The sequence below is a fragment of the Peromyscus californicus genome, unplaced genomic scaffold (genome assembly GCF_007827085.1).
Source record: "Peromyscus californicus insignis strain IS unplaced genomic scaffold, ASM782708v3 Scaffold_1__1_contigs__length_55948999, whole genome shotgun sequence".
NCBI classification, from domain to species: Eukaryota; Metazoa; Chordata; class Mammalia; order Rodentia; family Cricetidae; genus Peromyscus; species Peromyscus californicus.
Genome location: NW_026294492.1, coordinates 44,935,065 through 44,958,159, shown reverse-complemented (window position 1 = coordinate 44,958,159; position 23,095 = coordinate 44,935,065). Strand labels below are relative to the sequence as shown.

General features: G+C 48.0%; 1 protein-coding gene across 8 annotated transcripts in view; it reads left to right on the top strand.

Moving 5' to 3' along the window:
• The first annotated feature begins 401 nt into the window (after positions 1–401).
• The window catches only part of Adamts10 (ADAM metallopeptidase with thrombospondin type 1 motif 10), a 31,658-nt gene continuing 8,964 nt past the window's right edge, over positions 402–23,095 (top strand). For 2 of the 8 annotated variants that reach the window (XM_052746634.1, XM_052746633.1), the window contains exons 1-17: positions 735–856; positions 5,016–5,202; positions 5,422–5,771; positions 6,955–7,111; positions 8,049–8,266; positions 13,049–13,132; positions 13,238–13,383; positions 14,098–14,141; positions 14,273–14,378; positions 14,468–14,614; positions 14,762–14,903; positions 18,597–18,704; positions 19,065–19,210; positions 19,305–19,368; positions 20,566–20,668; positions 20,890–21,077; positions 21,180–21,303. In XM_052746634.1, the coding sequence (XP_052602594.1) occupies positions 809–856; positions 5,016–5,202; positions 5,422–5,771; positions 6,955–7,111; positions 8,049–8,266; positions 13,049–13,132; positions 13,238–13,383; positions 14,098–14,141; positions 14,273–14,378; positions 14,468–14,614; positions 14,762–14,903; positions 18,597–18,704; positions 19,065–19,210; positions 19,305–19,368; positions 20,566–20,668; positions 20,890–21,077; positions 21,180–21,303 (2,362 nt within the window). In that variant the 5' untranslated portion in view covers positions 735–808. Of the gene's footprint in view, positions 708–731; positions 857–5,015; positions 5,203–5,421; positions 5,772–6,954; positions 7,112–8,048; positions 8,267–13,048; positions 13,133–13,237; positions 13,384–14,097; positions 14,142–14,272; positions 14,379–14,467; positions 14,615–14,761; positions 14,904–18,596; positions 18,705–19,064; positions 19,211–19,304; positions 19,369–20,565; positions 20,669–20,889; positions 21,078–21,179; positions 21,304–23,095 lie in introns of those variants that run through there. The other 6 variants (XM_052746636.1, XM_052746639.1, XM_052746637.1 and 3 more) reach the window with 6 other exon arrangements.

The window sequence follows — 23,095 nt, the reverse complement described above, 5'->3', positions numbered from 1 at the left end:
ACTGAGATTTATTCAGTCACCCTCGGGCACCGTGCCTGGCATACGGGGAGGCGCCCAATAAATGTTTGCTGGAGCAAGGACCAGCCCTCAATAAATAACAGCTGTTGTTGACGCGGCTAATGGAGGCGAGACAGTGGACTCTCCCCTTGTCCCATCCCCCTCGCCACCCAACTCAATTTTGCCTCTTCCTTCATGCCCCCACCTCCTCCACCTCTTTTCAAACTCTTCTCCCCCAACCATCTCCCGCCTAATCCCTATACATGCTATTCGGTCTCCCCGCCCATCCCCCTACTGTGTGCGCCCTCTCCTCCTCCACTCTCCATCTCATTCCCCTCAACCCCGCCTTCTATCCCCGCCCCTAGCTCCCCCCCCCCCCCCGCACCTTCCCCAACACCCCATCCCAACCCCCACTCCAAATTCCTCCCCAGCATCTCCACCCGTGCCGGGCGCCCTTCGCAGGGCGGGGTAACCCGGGCTCCGGGGTCCTTGGCTCGGGTCCAGCCTGAGGCCCTGGGCGGCGGCGGCGGCGGCAGCAGCGGCGGGCGGAGTTTGGGGGTTTTTTATAACCCTGGCAAGCTGCTCAGGAAGTGAGTGCCTTCCCGCGCCCCCTCCCCCGGCCACGCCACCGCGCGCTCGCTCCCTCTCTTCCTGCGCGCTGGGCGGCGAGACTGTGCGGCCACCGTGGACCAGAGGCCCCGGGCACACAGGTACCGACGATCGGGGACCCATTTGGGCGGCGCAGTTCCCAGAGTGCAGTGACTATGAGTGACTGAGTGACTTTGTGTGTGTCGGGGACGAGATACGCTACATGGATCCCGCTGTGTTGTGTTGGTGCGGGATGTCCCCAAGTGTGCAGGTACAGAACGCCTGTTTGGGTTGGCTCAGGTTTGGGGCGGGGACGGGGGGGGGGAGGGAATCGGGGTCAACTGTGAATTCAAATGGTTGTGCTTCTGCGGATTGTGTGTCCTTATGGCTGTCAGCATCTGGGGGAGACTCTGTGGGCGGATTGTTGAGGTGTGTTGAGTGTTTGCTTAAGTGAGGGTAAACTGGTGTTTGCACTCAGAAAAGTGCCTGGTGTGTGTGTGTGTGTGTGTGTGTGTGTGTGTGTGTGTGTGTGTGTAGATGCCAAGTGTGTCTGTCTCTGAACATTTGCATTTTTTTGGAGTGTGTTTAGTGGAAATGCCTGTGTGTGTGTGTATATATATATGTCTGAATTTGTAGGATTTGAGTTTGTCTCCTCTTCTGTGAATGTGTAAACTTGTGGTGCACATGTGTGTGTCTCTGAGTTGGCTTTCTGTGTTAAATGAGTGTGTGTAGGTCCCTAGGCTTGTGAGTTGTCTTGGCTTGTGTAACTGTGTGCCTCTAATGTACATGTTTGTCTGGGCTTGTGGGTCGTCTGGGTGTCCATTTGGAAATACGTTTATGTATACGTAGGTTTGGGAGTATGTAGTTGTGTGTGTTCTGGATTTAGTGAACTAGGCCTTCCTGCTATACAGGTGTGATTGCCCTATAGAATGTGAGTGTGTGTTTGTTTGTGTGTCTGGCAGGGACAACCACTTCTCCTCAGCTGGTCATCTAGGCCACAGTACTCTTAGGCAGGGTGTCTCCCTACTAGGGGGAGATACACTTTAATTAGCAGCTGGTTAGTGGTAATGGGGGTGGTGACCTGAACAGTCCCCTCCTCCTCAGGCCTCTTCTCTGGCTGGGCCTTTGTGTGTTTGCTCACAGCAGCCAGGCCAGATGTGCAATGCCTGGAGGAAGCCTACTGCTCCAGGGTGATGGCTGCCTATGCCTGGCCAGAGAGACTCTGTCCTCCACTGAGAACCTTCTGCTACAGGGTTTCCCTGACAGCCTGACCTACTGAGACCTTGGTGTGGAGTACTGGTCCCTGCAGGATCCCAGGGATGAGATGGAGCCATAGTTTCCAGGAGGCATTTCCTCCTCCAGCCCTTGCCCCCTCCCCCAAGCTGGTGACCTCCCTGCAGCCTGCTAGAGGAGGGGTTTGGGGGAAAGGGGCCAAGCCTAGGTACACACACACACACACACACACGCACACACACACACACACACACACACGCACGCACACAGACACACTCATAGTGTAGGTCCTCCTCAATTGGAAGCCATCCTCAAATAGGCCTTGTCTCCCGCAGACCTGCTGACTTATCTGTGGTCGTTCCCATCTTGGGATCTGGGAGCTGTGTCACTCCTACCAGTAGTTATGACCCTGTGGGCAGGTGACCGCCCCCCACCTCCATCAGTCACTCACCCAGTGGAGTCCTTCTACCCTGCCTCTGATCCCCACCAGAGCCAGAAACACTAAATATAGCCTGTGCAGTTATTGGGAGTAGTGGGGGCTCAAGAATAGAGGACTAGGGGTTGGGGTCTCAAAGGCACCACTATCGGGTTCTACCCCTAGTAGGACTAGAATGGGAAAGGGGCAGAGGTTGGGAGGCTGGGTCCACTGCCTCTCTTGCATTGAGATTGCTGGTACCTTGAGTGGAAGTGGAATAGTTAAGGCTGGAGAGGATCATGATCAGAATCTTTTTAAAATTTAAATATATTCAAAATATATATTTACTTATATAATGTGTACGTGTATGTTTTGGCATGAGTTTATGTGTATCGTGTTTGTGTAGGTGCCCATGGAGGCTAGAAGAGAGCATCAGATCCCCTGGAACTGGAGTTATGAGTGGTTGTAATCCTTCCTAATGTGGGTGCTGGGAGTAAGAGCATTAAGCATTCTTAACTACTGAGCCGTCTCTCCTGCTGCTTGAGTGAGTTTCAGATTTAGTTGAGGTCTCCACGGAAGGAGTGGTGGGAAAGAGGCAAGAAGAAAAAGGAAGAAGGCCTTTGGGGGGAGTGGGAGATGTTACTTTAGGAACTGAGACAGGATGAAGACCAAGAGGATTTTTACCAGGCCCAAGGAAAGGATCAGAAGACTCAGCAAACTTTGAACTCCAAACACTCATCTCAAGGACCCTGGGTATTAATTAATTAGTACTGGGTACTAATTAATCTAGCTCAATTAGTAGAGTGCTTAAGGCCTGGGTTCAATCCCCAGCCCTGCATAGACTGGGTATGGTGGCATCCCAGCACATGGAAGGTGGAAGCAAGAGAAATTCAAGTTCTTAGCTACACAAAACGTCTGTGAAGTGAACCCGGGATATGTGAGATCCTGTCTCAAAAAAAAAAAAAAACAAACAAAGCTCAGCTTAGGGCTGAAGATCATCCTGCCTCTTTCCCTTTGATCCCCTTGGGGCTGGGTCTCCTTGCCCAGTGCCAACTGACTGAGGAATCCATACACAAGGGTTCAACTAACAAGTTGAACTATTATACTAACAAGTGAGGCCCCCCCAGAAATGGGGGCTGAGAGGAAGACAAAAGGAACCCACCACTCAACCAAGGGAATACATTAGCCCGTCTGAACAAAACTGCAGAGTCTCAAAATATCTGTGAGAGAGCCTCCTATTACTGGAAGGACCCAAGCAGAAGTAGGGAATGTGGCTTTCTCCGCTAGCATCTTGGAGAAATTCCGGCTTCTCTCTCTGGTGCCAAACTGCCCTGTTTGGGGATTGACTCTCAGACTTGGCTGGAATGCAAAGAAAACAAGACAGTGTGTGATTAAGGGGGGCTTGGATTTGTACAGAAGAGGAGGTGGAGGGTGGAGACCAGAGGGCAGGGAAGGGACTTGGCACAGAGTGGTTAGCCCAAAGAAGTGTCTGTAACATACTAGCCTGGGGCAGATGCCTGAGAAACACGCCTGCTGGATCTGAGAGCAAAAGCAGAATAAAGACCAAGGCTAGAGGGCAAATGAGATGACTCAGTGGATAAAGGAGCTCGCTGCCAAGCCTGATGACCTGAAATCAATCCTCTGGCCCCACTGCCAGAAGAACCAACTGCCGAGAGTTGTCCTCTGACCTCCATACACACAAAATAAAGGAATGTAATTTTTAAAAAATTAAAGAGCAAGGCTAGGGATGTAGAGTGAAGGTAAAGCCTCTGGGAATATGCGACCATGATGTGGGGCGTTAACAACCTACCTATAAAAGCCAGGCATGGTGGTGCACATATTTGATTCCAGCATTAGGGAGGTAGAGGCAGGTGGATCTCTGAGTTCGAAGCCAGCCTGATCAAAAGAATAAGTACCAGGATAGCCAGGGCTATATAGGGAGACCTTGTCTGGAAAAATGAGAGGGAAAAAAAAAAAAAAAAAAAAAAAAAAACAGGGATCCAAAGCCAGATACCAAGATGATGGAGGACTTGAAGGAAACCTGGAAGATCTTAGTGCCTGCCTTGATTTTAATTATGGACTGGAAATTCTCCCCGACCATCACCCCAGCTTTCAAATGACTCAGGTTTTTGTTTGGTTTCAGGGATTGGTTTGTTTGCTTGCTTTGTTTTTTAAGTTACATTTGTTGGTTTTTGTTTGCTTGTTTTGGTGTGTGTGCATGTGTGTGTCTATGCACATATGCACTCATGTGCCACAGGCACAACTGTGGAAATCAGAGGACAACTTACAGGAGTCAGTCAGTTCTCCCTGTTCACTGTGTGGGTTTGGGAGGTTGCACTCAGGTTGTCAGGCTTGGTGGCAAGCATCCTTATCTGTTAACCCATCTTGTTGGCACTAGCTCATTTTCTCATATAGTGTAGGATCCCTTCCTTGCCCTGGGATTGGTCCCACCCACTTTTAGGTTGGGTCTTCCCACCTCATTGACCCCAATTAGTATTGTACCTGACAGTCTTGTTCAGAGGCCCACATCCGGGGTGATTCTAGATCATCTACTTGAGAAGGTGGCTTCTTGCGCTGGTCCCTGTTCCCTCTGAGTGTGGACATGATGGGGAGGAGGTGGGAGATGGGAACAAATACTAAAACTATTCAGGAATCTTTTGATAGAAGTGCCTTGGTCATGGAGAGGCTGCAAGATGCCCCTTTCAGTCTGGCAAGGGGCCTTGGCACTAGCTATGCTGGGCAGTGGGACCAAGGCCCCTCCTAACTCAGTCTTTCTTCCCAGGAGACCGGTGATGCTGCCCAGACTGTGAACAGGGGAGGCAGCACTGTAGGGGCTGCCAGCAGCCGGGGCTGGGGAGAGAGATGTGGACACGTAGCCCCTATGGCTTCTGCCTGCCAGATCCTCCGCTGGGCCCTTGCCCTGGGGCTGGGCCTCACATTCAAGGTCACGCATGCCTTCAGATCTCAAGGTAGGAAACATGCACTGGTAGCAATTCGAAGGGAACAAGAAACTGAGGAAGTCAGTTGGTCCTTGAGAAAAAGTGAGTGGACTAGGATTGGGGGATTCGTGGGTCCTGGGAGTGTATAGGCTGAATAGTTGGTGACCTGGATTCAGGGATGGATGAGGCCAGCATCACTGGCTTCGGCAGCAGGGACCGACCTCAGTCTTCTGATCCCTTTACCTACAGATGAACTCCTGTCCAGTTTGGAGAGCTATGAGATTGCCTTCCCAACTCGCGTGGACCACAACGGGGCAATGCTGGCCTTCTCTCAACCTGCCCTCCGGAGGCAGCGTCGGGGTACGGGGGCCACAGCAGTGGAGTCCCGTCTATTCTACAAGGTGGCCGCACCCAGCACTCACTTCCTGCTGAATTTGACCCGCAGCCCCCGTCTACTGGCAGGGCACGTCTCCGTGGAATACTGGACACGGGAGGGCCTGGCCTGGCAGAGGGCTGCCCGAGCCCACTGCCTCTACGCTGGCCACCTGCAAGGCCAGGCTGGTAGCTCCCACGTGGCCATCAGCACCTGTGGGGGCCTGGTGAGCTGAGGATTCTGGGAAGCAGGGGGAAATGTTCACTTCTTCTGGAAGTTTAGAAAAATACATGATCAACAGAATGGAACAATCATAGTGGGGTGTTTTAAAAGTATTTTGAGCTGATCAGTCCTTTGAGATGCAGCTGAAGATGTACTTAAAGGAAAATGTTAAGCCTTATGTAAGGCTGAAAGTAAAGGGACATCTTTCTCAAGAAAGCAGACAAATAGCATAGCATGGTAAAGTCAGTAACAGTAGGGCCAGTGAGATGGCTCAGTGGACAAAGGCACTCGATGCCAAACCTGAAGACTTGAGTTTGGTCCCCAGGATCCACATCTTGGAGGGAGAGAATAATTTCCTCAAGTTGTCCTCTGATTGCCACACATGTGCTGTGGCATGTGTACACCCACACACATCCACACACAAATAAATGTAAAAACACCTTTTTTAAGGAATTAAAAAGTTTAGGAGGGGTTGAAGGGAGGAAAGGGGAGAAATAATGAAATTGTATTTTAAAATTTTTTTAAATGTTTTTTTTTCTTTCTTTTAAGGGTAGGACTGAGGAGGTGTCTCAGTTAGTAGAGTTTATACACAAAGAGTTGAGTTCAGATCCCACCCTGTGCACACCTGTAAATGAAGTGCTAGGTGGTAGGCAGAGACATGCCGATTATGGGGGGCTTCATAGCCAACCACTCTAACCAGAAAACAGCAAGCTCCAGATCCAGTAAGAGGCCCTGTCTAGAGAAGATAAAGCTGAGACCTTCTCCTCATCCGGCCTGTGCACAAGTCCTCAGGTTGGGCATCTCTACACAGTGTGTACGTATTCACACACACACAAAGACAGAATACAAACCAGGTGTGTGGTGACACAAGCCCACAAGCCCAACCACTTGGGAGGTGGAGACAGAAGTTCTGAGTCATCCCCAACGACGTAGTAAGTTTCAGGCCAGCCTGGGCTACAGAGTGAGTTCTAAGACAGCCTGGGCTACATAAGACCCCACATCAGAAAAACAAAAAGAACCAAACAAAAGAAGGGCCGGGTATATAGTTCAGTGGTAGAATGCTTGCCTAGCATGCACAAGGTCCTAGGTTTGATTCCTAGTAATGAAAAAGGGGAAGGAAGGTATGAAATCATAGACAGAGGGTCCAGGATACCAGAGTCTGAAGTGAGCTTTCTGTCCCCACCCAGCATGGTCTGATCGTGGCAGGTGAGGAAGAGTATCTGATTGAGCCCCTGCAAGGTGGGCCCAAAGGTCGCCGTGGCCCAGAAGAGAGTGGCCCCCACGTAGTATACAAGCGTTCCTCTCTGCGTCACCCCCATCTGGACACAGCCTGTGGAGTGAGAGGTACTCCTGTGTCTTTGGAGATGGGCAGGGAGGTTATATGACATTACTCCTTTGAGGCAAAAATAGGCAGCAGAGTTTTTCCATCACAAAGGTCAACAAGGTACTATATAATGAGGAAAGACATTGTTGTGAAAGAACAGCGATTAAATTCTAGAGCTTCATTCATCTGAGGGCAAGAGGCCAGAAAGGATGTAGATGATGCTGTAAGGCAGTGGAGTGACCCATCATTGCTGTAACCAGCTGTCTGTGATAGATGTTCAGTAGGGAAAACCTTCCTTACCAAGAATTATTGCCAACTCACACAATTAAGCTACAGAGTGGTCATAGCAGACACTTGAGTGGCTATGCAGCCAAAATACTAAGAGCTAGGAGTGAGTTTTGTGGTAGAATGTTTACTCCAGTTACACAAGGCCCTACAAAATATGCACACAGAAGCCAGGCTGAGGAGATGGCTTGGTGAGTAAAGGCCTCGCCTTGCAAATATCAAGGCCAGGGTTTGTAAGTTCATATCCCTAGCACCCAGGTGGGTATGGCAGGCCACCTAAAACCCCAGAGCTAGGGAGACAGAGACAGGGATCCCTGGAGCAGCTGGATACTAGACTATTTGAATCAGTGAGCTCTGGGCTCTAGTGAGAGACTCTGCTTCCATATATACAGTGGAGAGCAATCAAGGAAGATGCCCATTGTCAACCTCTGGCCTCCACATGCACAACACACTCAGGCAGTCAGCTGAAGGGCATGAATATTATTCATACAATCATGTTTAAAACATGACCGGGAAGGTGGAGACGGGGATCAAGAGTTCAAGAACAAATGCTGTCTACTAGGGCTATTAGGCAGAAGAGTCACAGATAGCCTAGAGTTCCGTATGACAGTTGTAAGGCAGTTCTGTGACCTACCAGCAATAGGTGCTCAGTGGCTCTACTTTGTCTCCCAGATGAGAAACCATGGAAAGGTCGTCCATGGTGGTTGCGTACCCTGAAGCCACCGCCTGCTAGACCCCTGGGGAATGACACGGAGCGAGGCCAGCCAGGCCTGAAGCGATCAGTCAGCAGGGAGCGCTATGTGGAGACCCTGGTGGTAGCTGACAAGATGATGGTGGCCTACCACGGGCGGAGAGATGTGGAGCAGTATGTGCTGGCCATCATGAACATTGTAAGTGCCTCCCACTTCCTGGGCCTAGAGTCCTGGGGACCTGCAGGTAGCCTATAGGTGTCACACCCTTACCACTGATCTACAACCAGTGGCCAAAACAATAAAGTGAAGAGAGGGAAGAATAAGAAAAGAGGTCTGTGTAGAGTGATGGGAAGAAGTGTCGTACCAAAGTTATAGGGCCAGATGCTCTAGTGGAGAGGCCTACCTGGGCTTAAATGCAGCTCTGTTCCCTTAGGTGAGTGGTTCTCAACCTTCCTAATGCTGTGACCCTTTAATATAGTTCCTCATGTTGTGGTGACCCCCAACCATAAAATTATTTCATTACTACTTCATAACTGTAATTTTGCTACTGTTATGAATCATAATGTAAATATCTGATATGTAGGACCCACAGGTTGGGAACCACTACCTTAAGTGAGCAAGATACTCCACCTCTCTGCCTTGTGTTAACCATCTGTAAAAACTACAGTAGACCCAGTGAACAGATAACATATTTATAACAGTACATGGCATACCTAATACACACAAGGCTCTGGGATCCGGAAGCTCCTAATATCTCAGCACTTGGAGGCTGAGGAAGGAGGATTGCAAGTCAAAGATGAGTCTGAGTTCATCTTTTGTACCAAAAAAACAAAAGAGCACAGGATAGCAGAGGTCATAGGAAGGCAGAGAGATGGCTCAGTCGTAAAGAACACTTACCACAGAGGACCGACCCAAGTTCAGTGCCCAGCACCCACATAATGGCAACTCACAACCACCAAAACTCTAGTTCCAGAGGATCCTACACCATCTTCTGGCCAACTTTGCTCACTTGCACTCACATGTACATACTCACATGCAAACACACATACATACACATAATTAAAAAATAAAATCTTGAAAAAAGAAAAATGAGACAGTGCATAGCCCATGGTAGGTGCTACATTATGTGTTTGCTTTGTATAAAAATAAACTTGCAGGGGCTGGAGAGCTGGTGCCATCAGTAAAGTGCTTTGTTGTGCATAAGATCCCACATTTAAAAAATAAAAGTAAAAAACAAATGGGCCAGTGAAATGGCTCAACACATAAAGGTGCCTGCTGCCAAGCATAGATCTGAGTTCATTGATTCCCAGGATGCACACTGTAGAAGAAGAAAACTGACTTCTTCAAGTTGTCCTGTGACCTCACCATGCATGCTATGGCATATGTACACACACACACACACACACACACACACACACACACACACACACACACATATTCATTTTTTTTTAAATGCTGGGCATGGTGGTACATACTTGTAATCCTGTCACCTGGGAGAGGGAGACAGGCAGATCCTTCAGGCTTGCCAGGTGGCCAGCCTTGCCTAGTCAGCAAGTTCCAGGTTCAGTGAGAGACCTTATCTCAGAAAAACAGGGTAGAGAGCAACTGAAAAAAATACCAGCTGTTACCTCTGGCTACTTCACACATACACACACACACAAGAATACACATGCACACACTCAAAACACACAGCTTGCAGGTACTCAGTAAGGTCGGCAATACATTCACAGACGCACATCTGTGCATGCAGTATTCTTGCACACAAGCATCTACCTATTCATTCATACCAATAACCTCCTTGGCTGAGTGTGGTGGTGTAAACCTTTAATCCCAGCCCTTGAAAGGCAGAGACAGGAGATCTCTGTGAGTTTGAGGCTATCCTGGTCTACGCAGTGAGTTCTAGGACAGCCAGGACTACATAGTGAGACCATTTTAGGCAAAACAAAACAAAAAACAGATAACCTTGTTGCTCCACATTCAGATCTACAACCATCCCTTTGTGTCTAGTAGCAGTTGGTTCCAAGACCCTTATAAATGGCAAAGCCTCCAAGTGTTTATCTCTCACATTAGACTATGGAGAATTTCATATAACTTATGCACATCATCCCAAAGACTTTAAACTAGCTTTAGACAATATTATTTAAAGAATAATAATCAGGGGAAGTCTGTATGTGTTTAATACACATGTGATTTTCTGTGTGTGTGGCATAGATAGAGAGATACAGATATAGATATAGGTAGGTAGGTAGGTAGATAGATAGATAGATAGATAGATAGATAGATAGATGATAGATAGATAGATAGATAGATAGATAGATAGATAGATAGATTCATATGTGTGCAGGTGTGTGTACATGCATATGAAGGCCAGAGGTTGACACTGGTGTCTTCATCAATCACTTTCCATCTTATTTTTTTTTTCAATTATTTATTTTGTATGTATGGGTGTTTTGCCTGAATGCCTATCTGTGCACCATGTGCATTTAGGGTCCTTGGAGACCAGAAGAGAGCGTTGGATCCCCAGGAAATGGAGTTATGGGTGGTTAGAGCTGCTGAGTGGGTGCTAGGGATTGGACCCGGGTACTCTATAACAGTCAGTGCTCCTAACTCCTGAACTGTCCCTACAGTCCCTCCATCTTATTTTTGAGACAAGGTCTCTCACTGAACCTGGAGCTCACCAACTGGCAAAGCTGGCTTCCCAATGGTGAGCTCTAGGAATCTGCCTGTCCCTGCTCCCTTAGTATTGCCGTTATAGATATAGGTGCTGGGAATCCAAAATAAGGTTTTCATGTCTATACAGCAAGCACTTTATCCACTGAGCCATCTGCCCAACATGCAAATTTTTGTGAGTTTTTTTTTTTTTCTTTTTCTACTCCTCTCTCTCCTTCATGTATTTTGATAAGGTCTCATGTAGTCCAGACTCAACTCTTTATGTAACTGAGACTGGCTTTGAACCCAATATCTTCCTAACTCCACCTCCTAAGTACAGGGATTAATAGTGTGCCACACTGCCGGGCGGTGGTGGTGGTGCACGCCTTTAATCCCAGCACTCGGGAGGCAGAGCCAGGCGGATCTCTGTGAGTTCAAGGCCAGCCTGGACTACCAAGTGAGTTCCAGGAAAGGCGCAAAGCTACACAGAGAAACCCTGTCTCGAAAAACCAAAAAAAAAAAAATAGTGTGCCACACCACACCCCATTGTCCATATATTTAATCTGTCTTTGGCTGAATCCATGGGTGACGAATCTAGGGATCCATATTGCTGTCTGTACTCAGTTCCTATACCAGAACTGATCAAGGTCCTGTGCCTCCCTGGTCCTCAACTCCTTCCCCTATTAGGAGACTCTATAATAACTACAGAGGAAGACGGCTTTGTGGTAGAACAGAAAGCATGTAGTAAGGTTTAATGAATGGGTTCTTGCTTCATTGAAGCCAAAGAAAAAGACAAGGGCCAGCAAGATGGCTCAGTGGGTAAAGGTGCTTGCACCAGGCTTGACAACCAGAGTTCTCTCTTCTATGGTAGAAGGAGAAAACTGATCTCCAGAAGTTGTCTGACATCCACACATTTAAGAGCATATAAGTGTACACACACACACACACACACACACACACACACACACACACTGTAATTTTAAAATTTTAAAGACAAAGTTTAGCAGACTAATAAATGACACATGATGTTGACATAACATTGCCTCTGAGTTCTGTTCCAGTCCTTCATCCTTTGCTCAGACTTTCAAAGTTTTGTAAAACTTGCCAGGATTCCTGGGGATTTCCAGTCAGACAGTGATAGCCCAATACTCTTAAGATTCCTGCTTTGCCTGATCTCCATCACTTGGGTTCACTTAACCCTTAGGCTACTTCCTCTTCATGCCTTACTGCTTCTCCATCGCCTCTGGCCTTCATCCTTCCACCTTCCTGTATTGATGTTTAAATTGGTACCTTCAGACTGCAGAGGAGTAAGGACACATGTACATCCTTCATGCAACTGCTGGGCATGTAGGGAGGGGACAAGAATGGGAGATGGAAGACAAGTAGAGAGAAAATGAATTGGGACAGTCAGAGACATGCTGGTAAGCAGTGCAGACTGGAATCTTACCTATGGCACCACCAGTGTATGCCCTGCCTTCTGTACGTCAGCACCCTCATCATTAAGATGGGGATGAAAATAATACCTGCTCATGAAATGATACAGTCAGCACACTTTAACTAGCACCCAGCACATAGTAGGTACTCAAAGCAAACTATCACTGCTTTTTGCTCTTTCGTTTCAGGGCAGAGGGGCATGTGTGCACAGGGGTGGAGGCCAAAGGCTGGCACTGGTGTCTTCCTCAGTGGCTCTCCTTCTTTTTATTTGAACCTTGAGAATTTCATATGTGTATACAGTTTTGATCATATCCACCCTCTACTCCCTACCTCCATAACTCCTCTTCCCATACTTCCCCAACCATGTCTCCCTCCCAATTTCATTCCTCTCCTGCCTCTCCCACTCCGCAGCCGTCTTGGAACTCTCTCTCCCTCCTGAGTGCTGAGATTTTTTTTAAAGTATGCCACCACACTTGGTTTGCTTTGTTTTTTTTTTTTAATCTACTGAGTCCAAATAATTCTTGCTGTATGTGTTTGGGCAACCAACCAGGGACTACATCCCTGATGAAAACTGCCCCCCCCCCCCAGAAGCCATCAACTGACAATAGCTCCTCACTAGGGGGTGGAGCTTTTGTTTTCTACCTTACTTTTTGGGACAAGATCTCTCACTGAACCTGAAACTTGTGCATTAAACTAACCTGGCTGGCTAGTGAGCCCCCAGGGTTCTACCTGTGCCTGTCTTTTGTTGGTTGGTTTTAATGTGGGTTTAGGGAATTGAACTCAGGTTCTCATGCTTGCATAGCAAGTGCTTTACTAACTGAGCCATCACCACAGTTGTGTTCTTTACTGTTCTGGGCTCCTCTTAAGACTCGGTCTCTCTTGTTTCTTGGAGGTCAGGTTGCCAAACTTTTCCAGGACTCGAGTCTGGGAAACATCGTCAACATCCTCGTCACTCGCCTTATCCTGCTCACGGAGGACCAGGTGCGGGATCTGGGATGTGTCTCCCCCTTTCTCTAGCCACACTGTTGCTGCCTGATGTCTCCAGAGTGGTGGGGCACCCATGCACCTCAATCTTCCCATCCCCAGCCTACTCTGGAGATCACCCACCATGCTGGAAAATCACTGGACAGCTTCTGTAAGTGGCAGAAATCCATCATGAGCCACAGTGGCCATGGCAACGCCATCCCAGAGAACGGTGTGGCCAACCATGACACAGCTGTGCTTATCACACGGTAAGAAAAAGGGGGGACTCCAGGGCAGAGGCCAATGGAGTAGGTGGAAATGGGATCATCAGAGTCTAAGGAAGGAGGGCAGTTGCTGGTGAAGGATGGAAGGGGCTAGGAACCAAGGAGAAAAGATGCTGAGAACCTGAAGATGGGAGGTTGACATCTGAGCCCTAACCATGTACTCCTTCATCAGTCACTTAGTAAGTCAGTCATTTATTGTCAGTATCCCCAAGATCAGCTGATTGGTTCTACTGGGGACACAACATGAGGCTTAGGCAAGATTCAACCCCCAGAGCCTGTCATGCAATTGTCAACCCAGCACTGGAGGAGGTAGAAGGATCAGGAGTTCAAGGTCAGCCTGGGCTATGTGAGACCTTGTCTTGGGTAGGGATTAGGCTTGGATGTAGTTCAGCTGGTAGAGTTCTTGAATAGCATTCATGAAGCCCTGGGTTTAATCTCCAGTACCATACAAAACCATGCATATTAATTAGTACACATTTAAAATACCAGCACTTGGGAGGTAGAGGCAGGAAGACCAGTAGCTCAGGGTCATCCTTGGCTATGTGGAGAATTGAAGTTCATCCAGGGCCACAAAAGACCTTGCAGCTCATACTCCCACATGTGTACATACATACCTTCACACCCTCTTCCCCAGAACGGAGGACTCTGGCATCAGCCAGGGAGGCCACCCAGCCCTCTCATTGCCATCTGTTTTCACAGCTATGACATCTGCATCTACAAGAACAAACCCTGCGGCACTCTAGGTATTGAGTCCCATTGGTGGCAGGCACCATGGAGGGTGGCCTTGATCCTGGGGTGAGACCTCCCATGGTGGCTAGAACCTAGCCAGCACAGCCTTGGGTCCCTTGACCTACACCACATTCCCATTTCCCAGGCCTGGCCCCTGTGGGTGGGATGTGTGAGCGTGAGAGGAGCTGCAGTATCAATGAAGATATTGGCCTGGCCACAGCATTCACCATTGCCCACGAGATCGGGCACACGTGAGACCAGGGGACACAGGGTAGGGGAGGGTGAGAGGAGCTATATGGGTTCCATCAGTGCCTAGCAGAGCTGACACCCCTCTCCTCAGATTCGGCATGAATCACGATGGTGTGGGGAACGGCTGCGGGGCCCGTGGTCAGGACCCAGCAAAGCTCATGGCTGCCCACATTACCATGAAGACTAATCCATTCGTGTGGTCATCATGCAGTCGAGACTACATCACCAGCTTTCTGGAGTGAGGATGGGCCACACCGCCCACTCAGTGGGGGCACGGTCATGTTGGGGGAGCTGACTCCCCCACCCCACCTAGCTGGGTATATATAATCCTGAGGTCATGGCCTTGCAGCACCTTGGCATTATAGCTGTTTTTTTCTTATCACAGCTCAGGCCTGGGGCTTTGCCTGAATAACCGGCCTCCCAGACAGGACTTCGTGTACCCAACGGTGGCTCCTGGCCAGGCCTATGATGCTGATGAACAGTGCCGATTCCAACATGGAGTCAAATCGCGTCAGTGTAAATACGGGGTAGAGAGAGCCTTCCTGCTTTCCTTCCTGGGTAGGGGAGGGGGCTACAGGGTAGGAAGCTTCTCCCAGAAACCTGGAAGCAGAAGTGAAATGACCCCCCTACACCCTGTAGGAGTCTAGGAGGACCAGAGTGTGTGGAATATCCAGATACCAAGGAGACCAACAAAGATTGAGAATAAGAATGATGCTGGACTTGGGGGAGGGAGTCAGTCAGGAAAGGCTTTGCCTTGCAAGCCTGAGGTCCCGAGTTTGATCAACAAAACCATATATAAGCTGGGTATGGTGGTAAATGTTTAGAAACCAGCACTGGGGAGGCAGGAGCAGGTGGCTCCCTCATGCTCACTGCCCAGCCAGCCCATGTGACAAATTCCAGATTCAGTGAGAAACCTTGTTTCAAAGAAGATGGACAACTCCTGAGGAACAATAGCCAAAGTTAACCTCTGGCCTCAACATGCATGTGGGTCACTTGCCCCTATGCTTGCAAACACACACACACACACACACACACACACACACACACACACAAATAAATGCGATAGCACACACATGCATACAGAGGATGGGATGGTTTACATGTCTAGACAGCTATTTTGAGGTCTGTGCTAGGGAGAGCCCCATTCTGTTCCACACGAAAGGCCACATGGGGGCTGCAGCAACACACCTGGGTTCTAAGGGCTCTAGGCAGTTCTGAGCAACATACCCAGACTTCTTGGTGGAAATAGTTTCCCTAGAGATGCAGCCATCTACTTTACTTGGTAATGAACCAGAGAGAGCCTTCCAGGGACTCTGACCAACTCCCCATCTTCCCCGAGGTTCATATTCTCAAAGTTTCATCTAGGCATCAATAAGTGAGCTGGGGCAGGGGTCGGGGTGTGGCTCACACCTTTAATCCCAACACGCAGGAGGCAAAGGCTGGTAGATCTCTATGAGTTTGAAGTCATCCTGCTTATCTGACTTCATAACATAACAAGTTCCAGGCCTACTAGTGCTATATACAGTGAGACCCCATCTCAAAAAATATGATCTGAGTAACTTGGAGGATGGCTCAGTGAGCAAGAGCACTTGCTACATATACACAAGTGTCTGAGTTCAAAATGCCAGCACTCACGTGAAAAAACTGCATAACTATGTATCCCTAGTACCCCTGTGGGTGGCTTGTTTGTTTAATAGCATTTAAAGTTTTATGCATATGAGTGTTCTTCCTGTATGTTTGCACATGGTCCCTGCAGAGGTTCGAAGACAATGTTGAAGACCCTATGTGGGTGCTGAGACCTAAAACCCAGGTCCTCTACAAGAGTAACAAGTGTTCTTCGCTGCTAAGCCATCTCCAGCTCCCTCACCTGGCTTTTATACTGAGTTGTGAGGATTGAACTCATGTCCTGCCTGATGCTTATATGGCAAAGAGTGACTGTATATCTGTATGTGCACCACATGCATGCTCCAGACCTTGAACCTTTTATTTTTGAAAAAAAAATATATATATTCCTGACGTAATAGAAAATCATTTACTGCATGGAAATTGATTGATAGGAGCTGGAGTTGAGTTGGTAGTGAGCTTGCCTAGCATGTATGAAGTCTGGGTTCTATCCTAGTATTTGTGAGGTCAGAAGTTCCAGGTCATTCTTGGCTGCATATCAGATGGAGGCCAGTTTGGGCTACAGAAGATCCTATCTCAATAAGAATAAATAAGAATAATTGGTTGAGCTGGGCGATGGTGGTGCATGCCTTTAATCCCAGCACTCTGGAGGCAGAGACAAGAGGATCTCTGTGAGTTCAAGGCCAGCCTGGGCTACAGAGTGAGTTCCAGGAAAGGCACAAAGCTACACAGAGAAACCCTGTCTCGAAAAACCAAAAAAAAAAAAAAAAAAAAAAAAGAATAATTGGTTGATATATGTGAAGAACTTAGCCCTTGGTCCTGGATTATCTGTGCCCATTGTTACACATACAATTAGAGAATATTTATGTAAGCGATCTCATTGATATTGTCAGAAAGCAGTCATTAGGCTGGCCATGTTGTAGATACAAAAACAGGCCCATTTAAAGTGGTGAAATGCAAGTCAGTGCAAAGTTGGAACCTGGAGTGGCCTAGGAGTTATTACATAGACAACAGTGCCTCCTTGTGGAGCAGGGGGCCAAAAGCAAGGCTGGAATAAGTATACCTTAAAGAGTGTCAGAAGTGGGGTTGAAGCTGGAATGGCTTGATACTTTTATAAGTGGCCATGAAAATACAAGGTAGGTGAAGGCAGAAAACCTGGCATGTCCCTGTGAGTGGCAGAAGTCAGGGACTCTCTGGAGGAGATATTGTTGAAGGAGTGGGTTTTGTTTGTTTGTTTGTTTTTTGAGATGGGGAGGGCTAATTCTAGAAGGCTACCTTCTTACAGCCATTGCTTAGTTCAATCCAAGTCTCAAATTGGCCTGGAACTCAGAGATTGGCTTGTAAGGGATCTGTTCAAAGAAGATTACAGATGAATCCTTGGATGGAAAGATTCTGAGAGGGTGGGGTAATGTGAGATGTGGCCATATGTGAACCTGGTGGGGCTTCTCTTCAGGGATACTAACCTTGACCTAAAGCAGTGGTTCTCAACCTCCCTAAAACTGCAAGCCTTAAATACAATTCCTCATGTTGTGACCCCCAGTCATAAAATTATTTTCATTGTTACTTCATAACTAATTTTGCTACTGTTATGAATTGTAATGTAAATATCGGATGTGCAGGATATCTGATATGTGGGTTATTTGACACCCCATCCCCCACCCGGAGGGGGAGTGACCCACAGGTTGAGAACCACTGACCTAAAGGGTCAGAATAGCTTTCTAGGATTGCTACAAATAAATACTCTGAGCTAGCCCAAGCAGGAAGTAATGGAATGACCCACAGACTCAGTCTGAGCCTTACACACACTCATCACTGGAAAAAGAGAGAGAGAAAGAAAGAAAGAAAAAAAGAAAGAAAGAAAGAAAGAAAGAAAGAAAGAAAGAAAGAAAGAAAGAAAGAAAGAAAGAAAGAAAGAAAGAAAGAAAGAAAGAAAGAAAGAAAGAAAGAAAGAAAGAAAGAAAGAAAAAAAGAAAGTAATTCTATCCCTGAGCCAGCCCTGACTTTTCAAATTGTTCTCTCCTGTGTTGTTTGACTGGTCCAAAAAAGGAAGTGAAAATCCTTCCTGTCTTCCATAGTAGGTCCAAGATTTTGGAAGGACCTGAAATCAGTAAAATACAACATCTGCTTCAAAGATCTGAGTTAGACTAAGCTGCCCCACAGAAGTGGTGTGACATCTAGCTAAGTAGTCATGTTTCCTTTTCCATAAAATTACAATTTATTTTTTTTGGGGTGTGTTTATTCTTTAGCATGTGTGTGGTCAGAAGACACCTTTCAGGAGCTGTTCCCTCCCACCATGTGGATCCTGGGGAGTGAACTCAGGTCTTCAGACTTGGCAGCAAGTGTCTTTATCTGATAAGCCATCTTCATGGCCTGGAAGAACCTTGTCTTTCTACATCTTGGTTTTCTAGCACTGAAATAGGGGTCACAATGTCCAAAGAAGTTTTTATAGCAAGTGTAAGTGTTCCATACAGACTAGCAAAAGGGAAGTGTCAGGCCATGATCCTAAAGGGGAACCGTTGAGATCCAGGAGGGTACTGGGTCCCCCAAGGCATAGCTGTGGGGGATGATGGGCCTGAGGCGTCTCCTCCATTCTGCAGGAGGTCTGCAGCGAACTGTGGTGTCTGAGCAAGAGCAATCGGTGCATCACCAATAGCATTCCAGCTGCTGAGGGAACACTGTGCCAAACACACACCATCGACAAAGGGGTGAGCACCAGCCAAGAGTCTTCCCCTGGGCCCTGCCCACCCGGCTTGAGGCCACAGTCCCTGGCATCTCAAGCCATGCTCCTCACATTTGTTTAATAGGCCCTGGTACTGTTTCTACTTAAGCTGTGTCTTTTAATTGAACAGTGTTACTCCTTAGCCATGCCTCTGGAACCAAGCTGTGACTGTGTGTTGGACTTCCTGCCTTCAGAGCCAGCCTTTCTTCATGTCACACACACACCCAGTTCCAGAAGGGATTGTGCCTGTAATTTGTGGGATGGTAGACAGAGAAGAGGCATTGAACCCAGAGCTCTGAAAAGTCACACTCACACCTTTCTCCCTGCTCCTTACTTTTTTACCCAGTGGTGCTACAAACGAGTGTGCGTCCCCTTTGGGTCTCGACCAGAGGGTGTAGATGGGGCGTGGGGACCGTGGACTCCATGGGGCGACTGCAGCAGGTCATGTGGCGGTGGTGTGTCATCTTCTAGTCGTCACTGCGACAGCCCCAGGTCAGTCCTTGGGACCCTCTCCCAACAGTGAAGCAACCCTCAACGTCCATCACCCCCTGCCTTATCTCTCTCCACTGTCCTCTGCTCTTTCCAGGCCAACCATTGGGGGCAAGTACTGTCTAGGTGAGAGACGGAGGCACCGATCCTGCAACACTGATGTGAGTTCTCCATGGTCCTTGCCCCCACCCCGTCCTATCACGCTCCCTCCAACTCAGCACCTCCTGTCATCTAGTCTTCAGACTATTTTCTTTTTTTTTGTTTTGTTTTTTTTTTTTTGGTTTTTCGAGACAGGGTTTCTCTGTGTAGCTTTGCGCCTTTCCTGGAACTCACTTGGTAGCCCAGGCTGGCCTCGAACTCACAGAGATCCGCCTGGCTCTGCCTCCCGAGTGCTGGGATTAAAGGCGTGCGCCACCACCGCCCGGCGACTCTTTTCATTATAGAAGTCAGCTCCCTCAAAATAATTGCCATCATTCTCCTGACCCCACTCTTAAGTACAGTTTAGTGTCTTCACCTTCACAGCTCAGTTAGCCCCAGAATCCGAACCCTACTCATTGTCATCCGTCAAAGCCTGATTGAGCATGCTCTCACCAAACCAGCATCCTTCTGAAGCCCATCTTGAGTATATCCCCTCATCCACATGCTTTCTGGAGCTTCCTGCTGGCTCCTCCTTAAATGTTAGAGCTCTCTCTAGCTGAAGATGGCTCTATTACCTAATCATGGAGATATTTAGGTGTGTAGTCCACCAAGCCAGAACAAGGATGCTCAGAAGTCAGGGCAAGCTTTGGGAACAAGCAGTGGCCTTTGTGGTCCCCTGCATAGGGATTATCAGAGCATCTACATACCACTCACATTCAAAAATAATTCAGTCCTTTTCTGAAAACCAGCTCCATCCTGTATCTCCTGTCTCAAGAAAAGTTTGAACTCAGAACCCAGGCATCTACCCCAGCTCAGCCTTAACTTAATGAATCACTCAGGTCCCATCTCACAAACCAGGAACAGTGGTATACACCTATGATCCTGGCACTTGGCTGAGTCAGGAGGATTACAAGTTTGAGGCCATCCTAGCCTATCTACAGCAAGAGCCTGTCTCAAAAATACACAAGGGATAGGAAGATGGTTTACTTGGTAAAGTACTTACTATGCAAATATGAGGTCCAAAATTCAGACAGCACCCAGACAGGAACACAAACACAAATGTTCACACGCACACATAGACCATCTTATATGCACCTTCATGGCTAGTGTGAACCATCCATTCTCACCTGTACTCCTTCCTGCCTTAGCCTCACTCATCAGAATCACGCCACTTGGAACAAAATTTCTCTACCCTAACTTCTTCTTCGCACCTGCCCCAGGACTGTCCCCCTGGCTCCCAGGACTTCCGAGAAATGCAGTGCTCTGAATTTGACAGTGTTCCTTTCCGTGGAAAGTTCTACACGTGGAAGACATATCGAGGAGGTGAGCGAGCCTCCCAGAGGCCATGGAACCATTGAGGACAACAGCAGTTGGCTTGTAGACTCACGGAGTCCTCATCCTTTACCCAAGGAAACAGTTGTCTTTGATGTAACTCAGTCCTTGATACAACTCAATGGTACTTTATATGGAGGGGAATATCACTGTTCCCTCTGCCCATGGTGTCGAGTCTGGGGTCTGTTGCTCTTGTCCTTACCTCCCCTCAGGCAAGGAGTTCCAGGGTGACCTGGCTCCAGGTCTGATGGGGCTGTGCCCCCCAGGGGGCGTGAAGGCCTGTTCACTGACTTGCCTAGCAGAAGGCTTCAACTTTTACACGGAGAGAGCAGCAGCTGTGGTGGATGGCACACCCTGCCGCCCCGACACAGTGGACATTTGTGTCAGTGGCGAATGCAAGGTAGAGGAGACTCCCAAAGAGGAGGAAAGAGGCTGGGGAGAAGTTTAGGGGAGGGAGAGGTCTCCATGACACTATCAACACCTCCACTGTCTTCCTGTGCAGCATGTGGGCTGTGACCGGGTCCTGGGTTCTGATCTCCGAGAAGACAAATGCCGAGTGTGTGGGGGTGACGGCAGTGCCTGTGAGACCATCGAGGGGGTCTTCAGCCCAGCTTTACCAGGAAGTGGTAAGAATCCTTGCCTCTACTTCCCTCCTGTGGCTGGGATCTAGGTTAGCCTTATTATAGTAGCCAAGACCAGTAACTCCTTAGACTTTAGGGATCCTGTGGAATCTGAATTATAGTGAGGGTCTTGGGAACCCCAAAAGTCCTGGGAGCACAGAATTGCCCTCAATTTTCTTGTTGCTGAGACAAAAATACCTCACAAGAAATAAGATTTCATATGGCTTTCAGTTTGTGGAAATACAGTCCATCATGGTACTTAGCTCTCTTCTTTTTTATGTGGTCTGGTCCTCTAGCCCTGGACCAGTGCTGCCCATTAGAGTGGACCTTCCCACCTCAGTCAACTCAATCTAAAAAAATCCCACACAAACATGCCCCCAGAGACTTGTCCCCAAGTGATTCTAGATCCTGTGACATTGACAATCCATGTTAGCCCATCACAGTCATAATTAGGAAGGGCCTTAGCTACTGGCTTGGGATCTAGCTTATAAAAATTCATATGGGGGCTGGAGTGATGGCTCAGTGGTTAAGAGTACCAACTGCTCTACCAGAGGACCCGGGTTCAATTCCCAGCGCCCACATGGCAGCTAACAACTGTCTGTAACTCTAAGATCTGACACCCTCACACAGACATACATGCATACACCAATGCACATAAAATAAAGATACATTTAAAAAAAAATTCATATGAGTTGGGACTGAGAATTTAGATCTCTCCCTTCCACCATTCTGGGGGCTTCAGGATGGGTGTAAGGGGGCACTTTCCATCCTGTGAGTCTAAGGGGCTGGGGAACCCTCTATATTGGTATGGGAGGTCTTACAGTCAGGGAACTAGGAGGGTGTTCAGAAGACCATTTCCAGCTTGGGATGAGAAAAAGAGCACCCAAGGAGTAGGATGAGATGATAAGAGGGTTCTAGAAGGATGACAGAGTTGAAAGTGTTAGCAGAGGGATTGTGGCCAGATGGTATATAATTGGCAGGGACCACAAAGAATGAGTTGCAGAATGTGTGTGTCACTCCCTAGGCATGGTTAGACTAGGGGTGATTTGTTTGTTTCATTGGTTCTTTGGTTGGTTAGTTTAAGAATAGAACATAGCACTTGGAAGGCAGAGGCAGGCGGATCTCAGTGAGTTCGAGGCCAACCTGGTCTACAAAGTGAGTTCCAGGACAGCCAGGACTGTTACATGGAGAAACCCTATCTTGAAAAAAAACAAAATAATAGAACATGTGACCAGGTGATAGTGGCACACACCTTTAACCCCAGCACTCGGGTGGCAGAGGCAGGCAGGTCTCTTGAGTTCCAGACCAACCTGGTCTACAGATTGAATTCCAGGACAGCCAGGGCTACACAGAGAAACCTTGTCTTGAAAACAACAACAACAAAGACTAAAACATCTGGCCTGGGGAGATGTTCAATCAGTAAAGTGTTTGTTGTGCAGGGGTGAAGACCTGAGTTTGTTCCCCAGAACCCACATTAAAAATAAATAAAAAATAGCCGGGCGGTGGTGGCGCACGCCTTTAATCCCAGCACTTGGGAGGCAGAGCCAGGCGGATCTCTGTGAGTTCGAGGCCAGCCTGGACTACCAAGTGAGTTCCCAGAAAGGCGCAAAGCTACACAGAGAAACCCTGTCTCAAAAAACCGGAAAAATAAATAAATAAATAAATAAATAAATAAATAAATAAATAAATAAATAAATAAATAAAAATCTGGGCATGGGCCAGATACTCAACGAGTAAAAGCGCTTACTACAAAAGCCTAACAATTTCCAGAACCTAAGGTGAATGAAAGAACCAGTTG